Here is a 21,825-nt window from a genome sequence, read left to right as displayed (position 1 = left end):
CCACCCTACCCTCTCTCTCCCTCTCTAATGCCAGAGTAATAGGGTTTTGTGGCTGTGTAAAGGGATTACTGCAATCCAATCAGGAGGTGCTGAGATCACCATGTGTCGGCCAAACACTGAATAATCCCCTTACTGCGGGGGGGCTTACAGCTGCCAAAGGTGCTCAATAAAAACCGCTACGCAATAAGCACTCGGCCCAAGCCGCCATTGTGGCTCTGACGCACCATCTGAGCACCTGTAGGAAACAGCAGCATCAAAGCCGGCCGCCTGGGAGGTGATGTAATGCAGCGGCCATTTTGGATCGACAGCAAAGGGAGAAGGGGAAGTGGATGGAAGAAATCGCTCTGAGATATCTTTACACGGCAGGGAAAGGTGTAAAGTAACCAAGTACTTATTAAGTGCTGTTTGAGAACAGTTTCAAGGGACTATTTTCATTCTATGCTCCCACTACATGTCAGATAGATACTTTTACAACATTTATTATATATCTATAGTAAATAGTGTGCAGAGTAAGATTAAATACATTCATCTTAGTTCTTGATAAATGTGATCCATTATGATAGATTCAAATAACAGTTCTGAAGCTGCACATTGACCAGCTGTAACGTTACAATGGTGCTTACTTGTTAATGGATCAGTAATAATAATTTAGTCATAAAATATATGAAAGAATTGTGCAAAACTAGCACTTTTACTTTCCACAATTCTTCTGTTACATTGTGGCACTGCAACTTTTCCACGAGTAAAGGATCTAATCTTTTTCCACCACAGAGGGTGTCATAATGGCTTACAGATGAGTCAAAAGGGGTTATCTGCTTTTCATAGTGACAAAAGTAATAGAAAATAAGTCTTGACATGTATGACTGAGGAGATAATGCAGAGGTCCAGCCAAGAATTTGAAAAAGTTAACTGGGTTTTTATAACCTTCTGCCTTTCTCTGGTATTTACCTTCACCGTCAGAGTCTGAATGTTCTATTCATTTCTAACAGGTTTGAAAAGAAAAGTAGATAACTTTTGTGTTACAGCAATTGAAAATTTCATTGAAATGAAAAAATGTTTTTGTTATCTTTATGCTTTTGTGATTTTTTGGTGTTTGGAGTACATTAGTTTTCATCAGCATTATTTACGTTAAAGCTGAATCAATTCAGCTTACGGTCTTCCCATTTATTAATTCTACAGCAAATGCATAATCAGTCATCATCAATCAGTCTGCATCAATCCATCCCATCAGAAGCCACTGTCTTATTTTTAGTTAAAAGCTGACATCATGCTCATACGTGAGTCTAAGTCCTCTGTAGCTGAATGCTTCCTGCTCCTCAACTGACCACATTAGAGTGATTTAACATCCATTTCCTGAGGCCCTCTCTTCCTCGAGCCATTGCCCAGCGACCTATCAACTCCACAGATCACATCCCAGCTGGCCTGCTGGTGAGCTACGAAAACCACAACCACAACAGATTCCCAGCAGGGTTAATCTCGATGGAGGCTCTCGCTGCAGTATAATCTATAACACTTAGTTGGCCAGCAACAAAAGACAAGATAATGTGCTTTATATATAGAGTTGAATAATCCTCTTAAGACACAAGCAAAGAGGATGTAAGGGTGGTGTTACGGGGGGGGGGTTGGGGTGCTCGGTCCCAGTCACACGGGACCAAGTAATACATTAACTTAGATAAGATGGTGAAAGCTGTTTCTCCTCAAATTAAAACCAGTGGGTGGATGATGACATGGAATTTGCTCGGGTTTATGAGAGGCAATTAATTTTTTGGGAGGTGGGAGGGTTGGTGGGAGAGGTGGGGCACTGCAGCTCATCAGCTATCACGTTATTCCTTTCTTTGACACCCGTGATTTTTATTAATCGTTCAACAGTTGCCTCCATGGAGCGCATGGCAGGGCGTTAGATGAAATATTTGCTTTTTCTATGGTGGAGCTGCACTCGTCTTGCTCTGTGATGGATTTGGTCTCTCACTGTGACGCCTCTCTGAAATATAAAAATCCCTCTGCTCTTAGTTTCCCCCAAACGTGTCGGCTGGGTCCCGGTTTTGTTGCCATGAAATTCTTTTCAGTCTCTAGTTGACATCAGGATGTGAATCTGAAATGAGTTCACTTGTAAGTGTGAATATTTTTGTAAAACTGACAGCTGGAACTGCAAAAGAAAAATATGAATTATGGAAAGAGAAATGATAGACAGGAAGAAAAGGAGGAAGGAGGAGGAGGAAATGTAAAAGAAAAAAAAAGCAAAGCTAAATGAAAAATAGAGAGGAAACAATGCAAAGACATAAAAAAACTGTAAAATGAAAGGAAAGAAGAGTAAACAGTAGAGAAGAAAAATATGGATGGTACAAAAAATAATGCTATAACAAAAAGAAAGAGTACACAGAAAAGTACAGAAAATGACTAAAAGAAAAAATAATATTAGCACCAAGAGGCAGTAGAATAAAACTAATGAATGAAAGATGGAGGAGAGATGAAAAGATAGAGCCAAAACCATAAAACCTTTACTAAAGAGGGTGGTTGGTGGGCGGCAAAAGACATTTAATAGCAATTTCCATGATTGTCACTTTTAACGTGAGAACTTCATAACAATTTTCGTTCTTTCCATCTTTTAACTTCAGCAGACGACTTGCGTGCCCTTCTGTAGGCCGAGAAAACAATTTGACCTTTGGGCTTCTGAAAGGTTCCCGAACCCAGTGGAAATACATAGCAGTTTAATAAAAGCCATTTCTTCTTCTTCTTCTTCTTCTGGAGAAGCTGACATTTTTGGAGATACAAGGTTTCCACATGACAACGGCGTCATGTACCTCTCTCCCTCTGCTGTCTAATGTTTCTGCTGGGGGAGGACGGAGACAGTTCAGAGCTGCAGTCGGCTGCGCTGTACGTGCGGAGCTGTCCGTGGTGCTGAAACACAGTTGCGGCTCAAATTACTCTTTCCTTTCTCCTGTTTCTCTGCCTCTCTACAGTCAAGTTGCAGTGACTGCTAAGTAGTAAAAAAAAAAGGAACGAATGGCAGCTAAAAGTCTATAGCTGCGTCCCCACTAACTAAGAATTAAAACATTATCACTTTCTGTGATGATGAGCATCCTGTGACTGACAAACTACTCATGCTCCTTCCCTTTTCTATCCTCAAAGGAACGGAGACACGGAGTTAAATACATCTAGTGAAAACCAGCTGTAATTAAAAGGAGCCAATTTGTGCTTGGGGTAGTCTATGTTTACAATCCATATATTAAATGCGGGATGGAATGGGAACTCCCTCCCCTCACAAGACTTACTGCTGAGTCACTGGATGGAGCACAAGACGAAGATGTAATGATTTGGCTATTAAATGTGACTACAGTTGGATACAAATCTCTCCCTTTCCCATATTGATCATAATCCCCGGTAGAACGAATAAAACATTGAGCTTTATCAGGTTTCAAAGCTTCTCACCTGCTGCCTCTCCCATCCCTCCCCCTACATGGACACTTAGATATATCGACAATATCGCAATCTGCATCTTTACCGTAGATCTTCATACAACACTGATACTGGGTAAAATACAGCACCATCAGGTCCAGACTTGTAATAGTTCAACAAGTCTTAAATAGGTTTAAATAGGTTGTCAATGCCATCCAAAACTCTTCACTTTCATTTTAACCATTGCCATAATCTTCCCCTAACCATATGCTATTGCCATGTGCAGATATTTTACAAAGAGATTATTTGAAAAATGTTGAATTTTCCAATACTCCCAAGGTGGGTTAAAAGAAACTAATGCTGACAGTGGATAGGAGAAGGAACCGTGGTCCTTGGTATCAAAGTCAAACACTTTGTACTCAAGTCATCCTCCTTCTGCTTGTTACTTTAGGAAGGAATCAATATTTGCATATTGTTTAAAGCATCTGAACATTTGAACAATGCACAAGAAATGCAAAACGCAAAAACCATTTGTATGAACTGATTTGTTCGTTGAAGCGTCATGTATGAGTCATTTGCGAGAATTTCTATATATACGCCGTTTTCTTTTCTCGTACTTATAATTTTATAAGTTTCTTACATAAGTCACAAGTCTCTTAGAACTTTGAAGTTACTTTGAAGAGGATTTAAGTGGAATATCAGCATTCAAGAGGATATTCATCTCCATCACCTACACAAAAAGTTTATTAATCATCACAGCCACATGAGATGCACTTGATCTCTCCCCTTCCCTCACACAATTTACATATTGGTGTCTATATTATAACAAATTCGGTGATCTCCTGACCAGACTGTGGCCCACACACCAAATGAATGCTTTAAAAAAAAAAAAAAAAAACATGAGCAACTCTTGATTTCATTCCTCTTATCTCTCAAGTGATGCCGCCTCTGCTGAGATGGCTTCATCTGCTGAAGACAAAGCAAACGTAACTGAAGAAGTTCAGACCTCGCTGTCTCAAATCTATTTTCATCCACGTGTGACCGCGGCGCATCAAACGAACACATCACTTTCTGTTGTGGGTGCGTTTGCCAAAGAACACTTTAGCAAGACTGTGCGTTAGTGTAAAACAACTGAGCCACTCTCTGCAGAGGCACAGGGCTGCAAAGGGAGCCATTTCTCCTGAACGCAACTCTGGTGCAAATCTCTGGGGTAATTAGTATCTTTGTGCCTATTGAACACATCAAAAAGCCAACTCCGTCACATCTCGCCGGCAGGTTCATAATGCATGGAGGGAGAGAGAGAGAGAGAGAGAGAGAGAGAGGGAGGAAGGGAGGGAGGGAGGCGGGGGAGGTGATGGGGGTGGGAGGTTTGGGATGAGGAGGTGGTGCTGAAGGTGGTGGGTGGTTGAAGTGAATAGCTATATATCGCAATTACGAAGGCGCTCGGCAGAATGCGACTGAGGTTCAATAGAGATTTTCATCTGCAAGATAGAGGATGGTAAGAAGCCTGCTTATAGAAACTGTGGGTGTAATGAGATGTACAGAAACAAAAAAAAAAAAAAAGACACATGGAGAAAGATGAGAGAGAGACTGAGATGAGAGCAAAAAGAGAAATGTGTGCATGTGTGTCTGAGAGAGAAAAGAGTGCTATATGCAGAAATGCAGACGAGACAAAGACGTGGAGGAAAAACACTGTAGTTGCACTGGTTTTGAGAGAGATAAAAGGTTTTAAAGGGTAAGAGAAGCAACTGATGGGATGTTTTGGATAAAGCGGAAAATGAAGGCAGCATAGAACATCTCTGGTAGCTGTTTGGAAAGACAGACAACCGACCATAGAATGCTGTAGGGCAAAAATATTACAGCGCCTATGTGATTTTTTTATTATTTATTTTTTTTTAGCTATGGGCCAAAACCACCATTTAAAGAAACAGGTTTATCTTCTCTTGAAAAAATAGAATTGGAAAACATCTCTATGAAACACCAGGATTCAGTAAGATACTTGTTATTGAGAGATGAGCTTAAGCTGATAATCAGACTGAATCGCCCTTTTGTTTCACTTTGTGACATGTGAGTCTGACCTCATGTTCATCGAGGCCAATTTCTATTTGGGATTAGGGGGTATTTTGTTTTGCTCTGCCCCAACCATTTAGTAGTGAGTGACATCCAGTCGGTGTGATTTTAAATCAACACTGAGGCTGAAGTAACGGTTCGTAGGAGCCGTTCCGTTAATGTTCTTCATGATGTTCAAAGAAATGCGTCGATGTAAGAGCTGCTGCATCCATCTCATCTATGTTCATCACCATTTCTGTGGCCATTTTTGTGCAGCAATTTGTCATGGCTACGGCAATTTTTCTGCCTCCAGCACTCAACGATTGCGGCCCCACACTTATTCCCGCCCACCTCTGTTTGCCAACACCAGAAAAAGCCGTCACTGAGCTCAAAACAATACCTTTTTTGAATAGATGAAAAACTGGAGATGTCGGCAGCCATTCAGAGGCCTGGAAGCAGCCTAGGATCAGCTGAGTTCACAGTTTGTTTTCTTAGGCATTCACCAATTACCCCTCCTTACAAATGTACTTTCCCTCTCTACTATTGAATAAAGTCAGGGTGTGAATTTTAGTCCACCCCTTTCAAGATCTCTGGATGTGCAATATGGAAGTGGGAGGATTAGATTTACACACAAATCAGTCTCACTGATTCAGTCAGGGCAAAAATATATGAAGTCCTTTGAAAACGAAAGGATTTTGGGCAAAAACTGAAGAACGCTCAGTCCTCCTCCAAGTCTTTGAATGCATCCTTCAAACCCCATCACTTACACGTTATCTAATGTCGCCATATTCTTGACAGGAAACTCACCAGTATCATGTGGCCCGTGGAGATGTCCATGTTTGAGTGGGCGGGCTCTTCGCTCCAGGAGGAGATGCTGCTGCGCGCCGACGGGCTGACGGCTGGTCCGCCATCGCTGAACTGAGACGACACGCTGTTGATCCTGGAGGAGATGGGCTCAGGGCGCTCGGCTGGAGGTTTGACCGCCATACGCTGCCGACAGAGCTCCTACAGGAGGGAAGGCAGGGACACATCAGTCATCGCTGTCATGCAAATATCACAGTAGACTTGTTCTACACTGCAACCTTCAAAGGGAATAATACACTTGAATCTGTGACCCAGTTTCACTTTGATGAATGGACGGTCAAAAGTATCTGCTATGCTGGATGTGACTTTCTCACTTCTGTATGTTGCTATGCTGTAAATCCCACCTATACAGTATACTAGTATGTTCACCTTCATTTCCTGATAGCATCCTTATTTGTCTGTAATCAGAGAATTTTTTTTTTTTTTTAAACGTACAAGGGTGGATTTGACAAGACTTTGGCCCTCGAAAGAGTCATTGTTTTTCATTACATTCAACTTTTCAATTAACTTCAGTTTTACATTTAGTGGTATTATCTCTGCAAGTTTGACTCTGATGTTCACTTGCAGTTGTTGACAATGTTTAGCTTGTGCTTTTAAGCATCTTGCATAGTGACGTCACATATAAATAGTCAGGGTTGGGTCTTTCAGGGCCTTTGGTCAGATTTGCATGTTTAAAGTGTGGTCTGGTGTAAACCACTTGTGAAGGGACATCAGTAAGGCATGGTGCCAACCTTTGTCAATTGAACTGAAGAAGCTTTGTTGATAAGTGGAGAAGCGTCTGCTACTGCAGATTAGTTTGCTGCTTATGAGTCAGCGCAGAACCATGATAATCATGTTTGTCATCAAAGGCTGGATGGGGAACTGCGCTTGCCAAGAAATTGTCATCTGATGATTATTTTGGTTGCTGATAAACTGATGAACACAAAAGTAAAAAGTCCACTGTTGCTACTGCTTAATGAGCGATTGTGTCAGAGGTGGATCCAAGCAACAGAAAATGGGATTAATGTGTTCTGACCTTCATGGAAAAAAAAAATTCAGTAAAGGCTTTGTTGTGTTCTTGTGAGTTATATCACAAATCAACCCAAACCAACCAACAACACCATGAACTCAAGAGTAAAGGTAGGAGATGTGGAGTTTTGAGCAAAAAGTAGTAGGTGAAATCCTGCAGACTGGTTGCAAACATCTGGGCAAAAATGGTGAATGAGTAAAACTTCTCTAGCACACGGCTGTTAACTTCTGTTGTTACACTGGCCAGCTTCCAGGGCGTCAGTGGAAAACAGCATGCATGCTCAGCAAGCCTTCCCCGGATAAATGAAAACTTTGGAAAAAGTTTTTGGCAAAGTATACCACTCAGTGTCTCAGCAGCAAATACAATGTCTTCATTCACATGCAAGCTGTCATTTTCTGTCTGCTGGATATGTGACCACAATGAAATCTTGACACCATGGCGAAGTTTTCCTCCACGCCCTCTCTACACGACTCCCAGCGGGAACTTCAGTGAGCTGCATTTCATTGACTGCATCGCTTCATGCAGGAGATGAGACAATTACAAAGAATGAAGGACTGTTACAGAAAGATGCAATGGCCAGTGAGACTGGGACATCCCTAAATCTGACTCACTGATATCTGTAAGCAAATAAAATTAGATTGGATATGGTATGTTTGGATATGTCTTGGTCAAAACCAAAACAATATCTACACTGATTTAGGAAAGTGGTACTTTTTTTAAATCAGCTTTATATTATGTATATTGACCCTCTCAGTTAGGCCCAACTGGCAATAAACACAATGTGGAGTTGAGGATGAATGTCATTAGTTTTGCAGCTATTTGCTCTTAAACCAAAGATGTATCTCAGTTCTGGCAAGTTAATGGCGATGAATAAAAACACAGTGATTACAATTCATCTGCTGTGGATCATCATGAATGTGTGTATCAAATTTCATGACAATCCATCCAGTAGTTGTTGGGACATTTTACTAACCAACTGACTGAATCCCAAACTTATGGGCCAAGTGCAAAGTAATAGTACAGGAAAATAGGAATACTAGTCAGAGTCAAAAGAGTGCTTCCTAGGGTTAAAAAAGGCCACTTCTCCCATGCTGCTGTCCATCGTAAGTTTGGTGCGGAAAAAAGGCGGCTGCTTAAGAAACTAGTGAATTCAATCACTATGTGACAATTAGTAACATCAGTAATCAATAAGTCACATGTTTGAGTGAGACAGGAAACAACAGCCGCCCAATTCATTCTATGTAATCCCAGATAAGGACATCACATCACTGGATGCAATGTAACTGTGAAGTCAAAAGAACACATCCTCTATAAGTGAACCCATACATCACATGCACCGGCCTACAAGGGCACTGACTGCAACAGAAGACCTGGGCTAAATCTCTCTGGGTATCTGTGTTTCTTAATGAGAGAGATGCTGATGATTAACTAACGGCGTGTTTGATTGACGGTGGAGGTAATGTGAGCAGGCCTTCATTAGTCTGTATCTGATCCGACTGATATTCTCGTAGGTCGGCGCGCTGACACTGATCTATGGGCTCGGACACAGACTCATAAATGTGTGCAGATTATTAAAGTGCTTCACTACCTGGCCTGGGGACGCTGACAGCACTGCGGGTGGAAGGCAAACACAAACATGCTTGCATGTGAACTAAAGGAGGGCAGACAGATACTATCGGAAGCTCTGAGCCAGAGCTGAATCTATTCTGCAGCGCTGTATTCATATACCTAGTTTTTAAATCGATGTTTTAGTCCGGTGTCAGTGTTTTGTCAATATGTAAAAGTAGCCTTGTTTTAAGCATGACCATACTATGTCTTAAGTCGAACACAGCGCCGGAACAATTCATATGTGAACAACAATTCTGATTATGGTTTAAGTTATTCATCAAGAAAAACAGCCAAAATTCACCAGTTCTAGCTTGAGCATTTAGGTTTTAGACCACTGGCCAGAGAAAACAAGCAATTTGAGGCTCTGGGTAAATTGTTCTTTTGTTTTCTTCCAAAGACTGTTGTTTCAGATGAGCTAATTTTATGCCAAAATGTGTTTCTTAATCTAATTAACTATGGCCAATAACTGCAGAGAAACACCTCACAGTGGACAAGGATCAAGCAATAATTTTACAGTATTTCTTTCATTCATTCAAATGTCCTATTGATAGTTGGAGGCTAAATGGATTTATCACATTTAATTGTGTTTCCGTGGCTTCTGCAAAGCTGTTGGTTGGAGCTTGTTAATCATCTTATCTTGTAATAAAACCATTTTAATCAGTATTTTGTGTCAAATGATTAATTTCTTTAATGGTTATGTGCATAATAAGAGGATAAATGTATAATGAGGCTTTCTGTTAGGACCTTGATTGAATGTGTTAACCCCTGGGCTGCGCTGGTATAATGACAAATTCAATGTTATCCCTTACCTCATATACGTTGTATGAAACAATAACGACTGACCACAGTATAGGCTGCACTGTAACTTTACACTTTTATGTGCGGCTCGGATGTTTTTAGCATTAATATCAAATTTTGAACTTTTCTTTTGACAGCTGACACTGGAACTGACCTTCTATCCAATATCAGAATATATTTTATCCCATTCTTCATCTTTGTATTTGATCATGCAAAACTTTTAAGGATTTGACTTCTTTGAAATCTTGTCAGATCAGGGTAGAAAACCACCTAAATCATAATTTGGGACATCACAGGACATTAAAAAATCTCTGCTGAACCTGTTCTTGGCAAAAGAATGATTAAATGTCGCTGCAGACTATTGTTACAGTCAGGAGTGGAGTTTCAGTTATACCAGAGGTGAATCATACTAACGGGGGAATTTTGGATGTTTAATAAAAGCCAAATATTGGCTCCATAAATTGCTCTATCCCTCTGGCTGTTAAATACACCAGTTTGTCTGGTTTCCTGTGTTACACTACATCCTCAGCAACACAACATGGAGGCCAATCAGCACAATACACTGCATTGTGGGTGTTTTGTCAGGGAGGGGAACACATGATCAACAGCATTCATATTTCAGCGAGCCCACATGGTGAACTTTGCCGCTGCAGCAAATTCTTTTATGATGTAATTAAAACTGATCCAAAATGGCCTCCCCCGAGAGCCAATTAGAGGACAAAAAGGCAAAAATTTGGAAGCACAATATAACCCAGGACAGGTTTAGAGTCTAAACAGTGCAAATTTACAGCACATCCGATGTCCCACCACCTCCCCTCTCTGAGCAGCATCCATACAGACACAAGTATCTTTATTTACAGTGTATTGATTTTTCAGCGAGACGCACTTCATCAGGTGGAGCGACGTGTCACGTTAATCACTGTGGTTTATGATCTGGATCGGGGTGCGATGCATTTTCCAGCTTTGTCTCAATGTTGCCTTTTTTTTTTTTTTGTGAATTAATGCCATTAATGACAAAGTAGGTTAGATTAACAGTCAGACTCCCAAAGAAACAAACACATTCAGCACCCTGCTTAATGTGGTAGCAGGGGAACTTAGGCGTTAGAAGTTAGAACAGGTGCCTGTGCTATGCATCGCTAGTTACTGTACAAATTGCCTTTACTTTATGTTACTGTCTATGTCCATAAAAGTGATTTCCTTCCTGGAAATGACTAATTTTAGTTTCTTTTAGTATTAGCCCTACCTTCATTTTGGTCAAACATTGTGTTACTGTTGCAGGAAACGCAGGGGCGTTTTTGAAAAGTCCTCATTGTTGGTGCGTCTGAGGACATCAAATAGTCTACTGCCAAATAGCAGACGTTTGAATGCAACAAATGAGATGATTATCCTTTCCAGGACATCTATATTAGCTTATTTTTTTTGTCCTATGGATTAATTTTCCCTGACGTCTCATGAATAAAATTCCTTTTGGCAGTCAGGTTTTACAAGATATTGGTGCATCCATTCTTGCAATTGCATTAACTTTGACAAATAAATAAAGGTGGATAAATGTTCACCATGATGGATTACCAATCTCTAGCAAGCTTCGAGTCTTTTCAAACCGAATTACAAAACGATTGAAATTAATAAAAACTGTCTGCAGGGTAGAAATCAATCTTAAAATCTGTGGCAACATTTGAATGATACTAGAAATTGAATGATTTTTTTTTTTTTTAAACACAGTTTCTATCAAGTGAACCGCTGGTATGCTACAGAAGCTTGTCATCCAAATAACTTAAATACAAAAGCTACATCGCTTCTAAATTATGAGACAGTTGATTCTAAGAGACGATGATATTCATTGATCGACAGAGAGTGAAAAATGCAATTTATACTAAAGTTACTGTGAAAAACAAGTCACCTTGTTTGTTTTAACTATTTCAGTTCCTTTTGCCTCTGGAAAATCTACCAACACGAGTTTTATCAATGTCCTAAACATAAGTTTGACTAGTGGCCTCAAAGGCAACGGTGTAAGAAAAAGGGAATGTGCACATTGAAAGCAATAACAGTTTCTGATTTGAAATTAAGAGTGTGATCAGTATCAGTGGTGTGACAGTGCATGTGTGCCTCATTAACCCTCCCTCTAGGAATAAAGGTTAAAAGAAAAACCCCGACAGCCCCCTCTCATGGGCGTCATGCCAGGGAATCCACTTGGCACCACATGACCGTCTCGAATCATGCGTCACCCCGGGGCGACCGCGGGCGTGTCAGTGACGGGAAGCGCGTGCCACCCAAAGCAAACCCTCTTCATAAAAGCTTGCTAATGGGGAGAAAGACTGGGTTTGGGGGTCGGGGTGTGTCAGCAGGGCCCATCGGGTCCACAGGGGCGCCTCTGTTTACATCCCCTTCTGACCGAAACAAATGAAAGGGCCTTCACTCGAGTGCTTTGCCTCTGTGCTTGAACAAACAAACAAATTAAAGGGGGAGCATGATACAATATGGTGGAGATGAGGGAGGGCGGAGGACGAGGGACTGAAGAAAAGCGAGAGGAGAAGGAAAATACGACGAGTATTAGATGGAGACTTCATGTCTTTACACTGATAATAAACATATTTAAAAGTGACAGTTTCATGCCAGAATGAAATTATCTTAAAATTAAGTATCAGAAAATTATCTATCTTATAAAGCGGAAATAGTAATTTTTCTCAGTTAATGTTTTAATTTCAAAGCTTTTCTATGAATGTAATGAATTTAGACTAATTCACCTTTGAGTCTACGATACATGGAAGCCTCTTGGATGAGTCACTGGCTGCACAGGACACAGCGCTACACTGAAATCCTGTGTAACAATACAAATCCCATTATCACTGCTAATAATCTTTCTACTACATAATAATTAGATTTATTAAAACTTCGAATCAAAATGTTTCACTAAAGTCAGTTCAAAATAAACACTTAACATTGACAAGCAGTACATTATTGATGAACTGTTTGATATGTATTATTTTATGAAAGCTAGTTATCAACAAAGCGATGATTGCTCAAGAGCAGAGGAAAACTGAAGAGGACCGGAAATAAAAAAAAACAAAACATAAATTGACGTAGAGAGAAAGGAGATGTAGGACATTTGGGAGCAAGAGTTATTGTTTGCTTGTTTAATCTAAATTGAGCTGTACTGGAGATGTGTTTTGCACTTATTCTTTGGCAGTGCTGAGATGATGTTATCGTGCCTGTGAAGGTCCTTGAAATTGAATTGAGACAGAGAGAGAGAAAACAGACGCAGTGTGAACGGGCCGAGGGAGGCATCTGTGAGAAAAATTAGTAAGAAATATCTTAAGCAAGTCATTTAATCTTGTCTTATGTCTTAAAAACTTGAGAAAATATGCAAATATGTTGAGATATCTCCACTAGCTCCCAACGCATTTCTCATGTTTCAAGAAATTTCATGGTGTGGATGATGATATCTTTAAAAAGGATGATATTCCTTCAAGATAATATCTCTTGATTTGTGGAAAATCCATGCAAAAAGTTGAGTTCCGCTGCAATCAAGTGCAATGATCTCACCCTGCTGCTAGTTTCTTCCACTTTGAGGAAAAAAAAGAACGACTTTTAGGAGAAGATAAAAGTTTGAATCAGATGTAAAGATAAACTGAAGACGACGTTGGAAACTCCTGTGTTGGCAGCAGTGTAATCCAGGGACTGACTCACTGACTGACGAGCATCATCAACCCTCTCCCCGCCCAGCGCTGAGACGCGGTGTGCTCACTCCTCTGTCGACGCCCGTCAATCAGTGTCTCCTTTGTCAGTGTCGGCCAATCCCATGTCGAGGTTTCACCGGGACCGTTTGATTGACAAGCCTGGGAGCGGAGGAGCGGGGAGCCGAAAGGTGGAGGGGATTCAGAGGGAGCTGGTGGCACGATGACGCGAACACAAGATCGTGTGTGTGGTGTGTGGGTGTGGGTGTGAGTGTGTTTGTAAGTGTGTGAAGTCAGGCCTCAAACAAACGTGCCAAGGGCAAGAATCATTAACATGCAGTAGCTGGTGAGTGTGCGCATGAATATGTGTGTGTGTTTGTGCATGTTTATGTGTGTATGCCTGTGTGAGTGTGTGTGTTTGACAGCCAGTATGAAGGAGCCGCAGTAGTAAGGCCGTCAGGCAGCCTGCCGCTTCCTGTCTGCTTTAATTGCATGTAGCCCTAGAGACTGCACACACACACACACACACACACACACACACACACATGTGCGTACATGCACATACACACACACACACACAGACAGCATCCAGCCCAGGGAACCCCTCTACAGAGCAGTGCTGACAAAGAGACAAGGCTTACACGGCTAAGATGGGAGCTGAACACTGAGGTCTTTCACTGAGGATGATGACGACTCGCTGTCGAGACTCGATAAAGACGACAGAGGAAAGAAAATCAACTGGAAGAGCTTTGGGAGTCTGAGCGAAGCAGGGCTGAGTAAACCTCCCAAGAGTGAGCAACATGGATGTTTTTGTTAGCTATTAATCAGATAAATAATGCGTGCACACAGTCTTACGTGTGAATTTTAATTAGTATTTTCCAATTAGAGGCTTTAAGTGAATCTGGGAGCCAAGTAACCATGAAGATAAGTTTTTCACATTGAGGAAACGCAAATATTTTCTGTAAACAGACGAAGGTGTATAGCCGAAATGTCATTGAATAGCAGACTTTTTGAAACTGTCTCTTCATAATGAAATCCTATGAGGCGTGCCCTTTTTTATACTCATATTTTAGCCTCTATTTTCTGTCTTGGTAAACAATAGATCTTTAGGCAAAAATGTACATTATGAATCTTCACAAGTCTCTCATGATGACGTAAACCTCTTACACAGTAGCACAGTCTATTTCAGGAGTTAAAAATCCCCAGAGAAGAGCATAAAATGTAAGCACTTAGGGGATGGGCTGGGCTCATTATAAAATCAATGCTCACAGGACCACTCTCATTTAAAAACATGGTGGGGAAAAGGTCAGGGAGAGAGACAGAAAAATCTCAATCTAATTCTTTGCTCAAAAAGCCACTTAATATTGGATTCTGTAAATTAAATTTCACACCCCGCTATTCTGGCCAAAGGATAATTACAACAAGCAGAGGGGAGAATGGAAATGACTTGAGGTGGAAAACCTGTTGGATTGGTGATATTGCTTCATGGCTCAAACAACAAATTATAGCAGGGGACTAAGTACAGTCAGCAATCACCTTGCAGCATCTGTCTAGTACCCTGACAATATAAAATAAGAAAGGAAGAATGTGAGGGAGCCTTTCCTTTTAACCCTGACAGTCCCAAAGTGAAAGGTTTCAGTCACCAACACTAGAAAAGCTACGCTTGAGGCAAAGCAAGGCACGTTAGCTAAAAGTATTTACTCAAACCTGCAACATCTGGGACATTTTCATCCATTCATAAGAGAAATGGGAAATTATGTATTTATATAAACAGAGTATAAGTGAAAAATGAGGGCTGCAACATGATTAACAAGATAATATATCAGAATAACATATCTCTGCTATACCAAGTTAGAGGACTTTCCTCTTACCGTTGCTTTGTTTCCTGTGAGATACTAGATAATTCTACCTTTAAAAATATTTCAAATAAAACAAGGAAAAAAATGTTTCTTTATTTTAACTCGTCCCAACCCAAAAACAAATGCAATCCAGTGATAAAGAGTTGCAAAACAGTTTAAAGTCTAATTACATTATATGCAAATCCTTTTCAAAATCCTTTTCGTTCAGACGGCGCAGTAGCACCTCCTACCTGATAGGTGGCGGTAGCATCGCTGCCAGTGTCTGTTCCCAGATTCGTGAGCTTCTCTTTGAGTTTGTGATGGGAGCGGTGGCGGAGGCAGTAGACCACGGTGGAGGCCAGCAGCACGCCAACAATGCACAAGATGGACACAACGGTGAGGATGAGGAACTTAGTCGACTCTGCCTGGCTGTACTTGGTGGGGATCTGGTTGATCTGGCTTCCCTGTGGGCCACAGAAGAGCACATAAAAAGAAAGGGTTAATGTGATTCTATTATTTGTTTGTGAGGTGAGCGGTCTCCTGTGTAGCTCAATATGTAGAGCGTGGTATTCTCACAGGCGAGATAAGAGTTTTGATTCATCCACCGTGCTAAAAATGTCTGCGCTCGTGATGGTAGCAGGTGCTTTGGAATAAATTGCAGGGGTGTAAACTATGTACCTAAAAGTAAGTACGCTTTCATTCCAGCCAGAAACTACAACAGGTGATTTTACTGATCAATCAGACAAAAGGTGGTAATCTGCAAACCTATCTGGTGAAGTGTTTGATTGGAACAGCCCTGCAGATCCTCAGTGCTTCATGGCACATGGCATGATACTCGTCGATCAAAGCATCCACCAAATGGTCCAAAAGACAAGACAAGTCCAACTGAAATCCGTCATTTGACAGTAATCTATCTGAACCCCCTTAAAAGCATCAATTATTTCCATTTCCAGTGATTTTCTCCAAAAAAACCCCTTTGATTCTACATCAGTGGATGAAAGTGTAAATCACATGCCTCTTTTCTTTCCTTTTTTGGAAAGACATAAATATGCGTATCACTGTGCCCGATGAAAAGTATAATCACAAGCGTTTGTTCCACCATCTGTACCCAGGAGTGCATAGAATGCATAAACTCCTGTTCAGCAAAGCATTCTGGATGTGCAGAGACAGCTCGACACACCGTTTACTATATTGGAGGAATTTTCTACCACCATGAACGGAAGCAACAGACGTTCTGCCGTCTTGTGCTCGTGCCTTGCCAATTTCGACCTCGGCAGCACTTTAATCCAACGCGTGAGAACCAGATCCTTCAGCAAACAACTGGAGATGAAGGATTTTTTCTTTTTCACGCAGTCTGCTGCTTAAGATAACACAATGGACACATACTGTATGATATAAGTCTCTGTTTGAACTGCGTCTTGAGAGTGTAAAAACCACCATTGCAATAATTTCAGAGAGAGGAAGTAAGTCTTATTGAACTCTTCATTATGAGCTGCAGCTCCAACTGGTGCTTGCTGTTGATTTTCAGACGCCAGCACGCTCAAGATAATGGGCCTATTGCGTTTTACCTGACTACTAAGAGTTAACAATAGGCAACATAATTCCCCATTATTACAGACTACGTAATGATCTTCACAACAAAGAGCGAGGCTAGAACCAAACGAGAGGAGCTACAAATTGCACTTCAGATGACAAGGCCTACAATTCCTCCTGACAAAGAATTATCAAAAGAAATCAATACCAAAAAAAACTCTTTTTCTTGAATCAAATGTTTTTTCACATCTTTGCAGCGCAGTAAAAGATTAATTCCCCGTTTACTGGTACAAAAATGTAAAGACTTGCTATAGCTCATCGTGAGCTTGCCCTGATGGTAATTTTATGTGGCATATTAAGCTTGTTTGGTTTTATTTTTGTGGCAGAGAAAAGTGTTGAGAAAAAGGTGCTCTCACCCTCACAGTACGGCAGCAGGCTTGTCTTGAGGGTAAAAAGGGGGGTGGGGGGTGGGGAGGTCACAGAGATTAGGCGAGGTGCAGCGTGGTGAGTTAATGGAAAGGAGGCTTTGAAAGCAGTAGGGAGAAAGGGGGCAGCCTTGTCGAATCCCTCCTGCCTGCCTGTCAGCACAGAGAAACCCTGGGAGGTGGGAAAAGGACCGCTCTACTCTGCACACGAATTGTTCTGGAATTCTTGTGAGGTTTCAGGGAGTGACCCCCCCCCCCCCCCACACACACACACACACACATCACCACTACCATCACCACTCGATGATGCCCCCCCCCCCTCCTCTGCCACCCCACCCCCTATGATTTCATTCATTGCTGCTTCTGCATTCAGCACCTGATAAAGAGTGCCTGCAGAAAGACCCACAATGGGGGACAACAGTTGTCCGATGCTTTGTGGGGTGTCCAATTTGCTTGGGGAGCTCTAAGCCGTACTGTAAAAGCTGGTTGCATAGTAATGTGACGGCCTTGAAAGGAAACAGTGGGCGTCTCTGACTGGGGTGCTGCACTAAAGACCATTCTCTCAGCGCTAAAAAAATATATAATAATAAAGCAGAACAAAAAAATGTGAGAAATTCAGCTGTGAAGCACAGCACATATAAAAGATTTATCCACTAGTAAACGCAGGTTACTACTGAGGCTGTTCATAAATCAGTAATAAACATAATGGAGGGATTCTGTTTATGTGAGATTTTATGGCTGCAAATATTAATATTGCATTAGTCTTTTGTAAAAGCAGATATAACTGATTGTAGTTTGGTTGTGTATTTCTAATGCTTCTTTTTATTAATGCTGCTTTAATGTAAAAGATCGCAGCAGAAATATCAGCCGGTAAGGAAGCATCATAAACAAAAGTATCTAAGCAGTAGCCTGTATGTGTTGTGGCAAGGCCATTAATAATGCATTACTGCTGATTCCACATGCTTCCACTGCAATCATCTTTTGCAAAATGTATTTTTTTTTCCCTTACCGCGGATCAAATAACTTCATTTGTCATTTTAGTCCCCCAGTCATCTCATTGTTTTGTCAAATTAAGTTTCATGGAGAGGGATTGCATCTTGCTGGGCTAGTAATGGTCCATAATTCATGGCTCTAACTGTAACAGCTCAGTCATCTTTCACGGGACAGATGCCGGCGTTTCTAAAGCACACCCCCCTCCTCACACACACACACACACACACACACACACACTGATTCCACCTCCCCCTCTAGTCTCTTTATCATGGCTGCATGGCATGTCTGTCTATTGATTCAAACAAATGTAGCCTGACCCCACCTGCTTAATCAAGTTTGGTTGTAGTTGTTAACAGTAAAGGGGTGGAGGAGTGTGTGTCATTGAGTGAGAGAGAGTAAGAGAGAGAGAGAGAGAGAGAGAGATGTACGAGCAGCCATTCTGCTCGTGCTGCAGAGGCAGATGTAGCAGAAACTTGTAATGATTGAAAATCAAATGTTTGCTCAAGATAGGAGGTGGAACATTCGCACATGAGTCAATGCGTGCCGTCGATACAGTGCAGAGGACTGTGTAACCTTTTCACTTGCACAGCATGAAACCGAACACTTGAGAAATATTGAGAAAAGTGTTCAATCTGCACAGCGAGTCTTATTCTTGCCATAAGTGTGTCACCTACACTCTGTTTCGGATAATAAGAGGTTATCTGTACGGCTCTGTAGCTCTAAGGTGTTTCTTGATTCTCCCCCCTGTGGCTTAACACTTTCAATCAAATTACATGTTGAGGGCTTGATATTAGAGAGCTACGACTGCTAAGGTGACTGCGTCTCAGGGGAGGAAAATGAAAGAAATTTTGACGTTGGTGCTGTTGGTACGATAAAAAAGAAAGAAAAATCTGAAACAATCATCGGTATGGCTCTTGATGTGCCTGATTTGGATGCGCTCAAATAAACACAGCCATGATGAAATAGCACTCCAGACTTCAATCTGGATCATTCTTGGCTCAGATGTCACTTTTTTTTTTTTTTTTCAAATCATATGACGCAGGAAAAAAAATCAACACAGAAAATCCTGTTTGTTTCTGGAGCAAAATCAGACATTTTGATCGAGTCTGTTCAGTGAGCATCAGAAAATGAAATGAAAATGTTGTCTCCCCAAAGACATAGGGGAGAAGGGAGTTCCTTTCATGCCTCCACCTCTATTGTCCATCTGCCCCAGCAAAAGCGATTGTACTTGCAAATTTTTTCATTTCAAATAGGCAAACATGATCTGACATACAGTGTGCAGCTCCTCCTTACTGAGTTTTTCTGAAAAGCATTAACACAGCCCGTCAAGGTTGCTGGCTGGCTGGCTGGCTGGCTGGCTGGCTGCATACGCTGCTGGGTTCAGCCCTTTTCAGCAAATATCAGACACACTCCCCACAGACAGACAGGCGTCTTGAACAGGAGGGGAAAAGAATAAAGACCCTCAAAAAGAGAGGGAACAAATTTTTTTTTTTATTCTATTCCTCCATCTGAATTTTTGATTCAGTTTTGCATTGAAACCAGCTCCCCTTTGGCCAGATCTATCCACGCTTGGTGTGATGTGTAGGTAGCATTCTAAATCATCTACATACAATAATCTGCTTTGCAGAAATTAGCACTCAAGGTTTTGTTACTAAAATCAATTAAAGAATCAAAATTTAGTAAAGTCAGTTTTTTAAAAAAAGTGTTCTCTGGTAGAAACAAATGATTGTGTGGATTTTGGTATTTGGATTTGAGATCGAGGTTTGGTGGTGGAGGGGTTAGGTCTCCTGGTTGGGGTGTGTGTGTGTGTGTGTGTGTGTGTGTGTGTGTGTGTGTAGGGGTGTGTGGATTAGCCAGGCTCCCATAGACAAAAGGCAGATGGATTTGCACGGCTCTGGCTTATTCAGAATGGGTGAAAAAAGGTCAGAGGGAGATCAGCGGCCGGCTATTGTTTTCCTCCATGACGACTGCAGTAGGAAACAAAGATCTGTCCCTCACCTCTGTTTCATCCCGGGCCTTTGAAAAACTTCAGCCGGGGTTTTAACAAAACCTTGCAGGAAGCGAGCACACAGAAACGTACCGCAGACACACACACACGCCTGCACTCAACTGCACACACGCAGCTGCACATGTAAGTAGATGTACCTGCACAGGCTCATGGGTGTGTAGTTTACACACGCATGCACACATTCTGATATGCAGAGGGATTTTACGTTTGATCCATGCACATCTGCAGACACACTTGTGAAGACTTGCATGTAATTTTGCACCCACCCACCGACCCACCCACACACACACACACACACACAGTCACACACTGAAGCACCATACACACTTGCACTCATGTGTGCACACTACATTCACAAGTCCAAACGGACAGAAGAGCAAGTCCCAAGCAAAATTTGTGAAAAAAAAAAAAAAAAAAGAAACAACCATCTTCCTAAAAAAAATCCCAAAATTCATCTGACCAATATGGAATTTCATTTACAAATCTAACAGAAAGACTACTAATTTCACTTGATCTGTTTTTCATTCCCCTTATATCTTTGCCAGAGAAAAGGCAGAATGAATACATTTCTCAGTGATATCACACACAGCATACAAATTAGGACACTCCTCCAAGTTAAACATCACTTGCATCATTCCAAAATGTCCAAAACAGTTTAAAGTTTTCCCTCCAGCAGGGCAAAGCCACAGCTGGAGAAAATGAAAACAGCAGTAAATCCCATTAAATTCAATGTTACTATAATGTTACGGTGAGATGCAGCTGCATGCAGCCCCTCGACCAGGGCGCGCCATCAATCAGCGTGCAAACTCCATGGATACTCCCATCGCATGTTCACCCCCAAAAAATGTTACTTTTGGTTGAGACTCATCAATTTCTGAGATGTACTGTTGCATTCGTGGGACAGCAAATGGTCCAAATTAATGTGGCCGCAACAAATTATGATACATATTATTTGAAAAAACAAAACTGTGTGTAAATTGTGCACTCCCCAGTCGAGCAGAGGAATGAATGAAGAGAGGAGCAAGAGCAGCACAGACTCATCTTCGGCATTTCATACAGATTTTTGGGACAATTGGCAGGGAAATTCTACAGCAGACTATCAAGAAAACCAGAAAATATTAGCATGCAGAGCAACAATTAAATCCTACCAAAAATCCATGGTGAGGTAATGCAACTGACACCTCCTCACGCGGCTATTTCCCATTCCAGTCCGGCTGCACCGACACCTCAGACTCAGAGACAGCACCACACCAGCGGCGGCAGAGGAGGAGGAGGAGGAGAGAGTGAGTGAGAAAGAGAGGGAGTTTCATCACTTCCCATCATCCCCTTTCTCTCCTTTGGAGAAAAAAAAAAAGAAAAAAAAAAGAAAGTTCCCAGCTTCCTCTCCTCCTCCTCCTCCTTTTTTCTGCCATTTTCTTCTCATCCGTAGCAAAAAGACGAAAATTGGACCAACAGATTTGTGTGTTCTCTGATGCAATTCAGCACAACAGAGGAGAGGAGAAGGGAGGAGAAGAGAGGAGAGGAGAGGAGTGAGAGGACCAACAGCTTCCACCACTTCTACAGAGAGGAATGAGATGCTATTTTTTTTCTGAGCAAGAGAGAGAGAGAGACTACAAAGTGCGCTGTGGGG

At 41.5% G+C, this 21,825-nt stretch overlaps 1 protein-coding gene across 1 annotated transcript in view; it reads right to left on the bottom strand.

Annotated features, from left to right (window-relative positions):
* LOC139213940 (receptor-type tyrosine-protein phosphatase N2-like) overlaps nucleotides 1-21,825 on the bottom strand; it is a 199,721-nt gene that overhangs the window by 32,936 nt on the left and 144,960 nt on the right. Inside the window, exons 13-14 of the mRNA XM_070844651.1 lie at nucleotides 15,488-15,700; nucleotides 6,253-6,450 (exon numbers count right to left, since the gene is read on the bottom strand). Of these exons, the coding sequence (XP_070700752.1) occupies nucleotides 6,253-6,450; nucleotides 15,488-15,700 (411 nt within the window). The remainder of the gene's footprint in view (nucleotides 1-6,252; nucleotides 6,451-15,487; nucleotides 15,701-21,825) is intronic.

Source organism: Pempheris klunzingeri, chromosome 15, assembly GCF_042242105.1.
Source record: "Pempheris klunzingeri isolate RE-2024b chromosome 15, fPemKlu1.hap1, whole genome shotgun sequence".
Classification (NCBI taxonomy): Eukaryota; Metazoa; Chordata; class Actinopteri; order Acropomatiformes; family Pempheridae; genus Pempheris; species Pempheris klunzingeri.
Note: the sequence above shows the minus strand (reverse complement) of the source record. Positions and strands in the feature narration are given on the sequence as shown.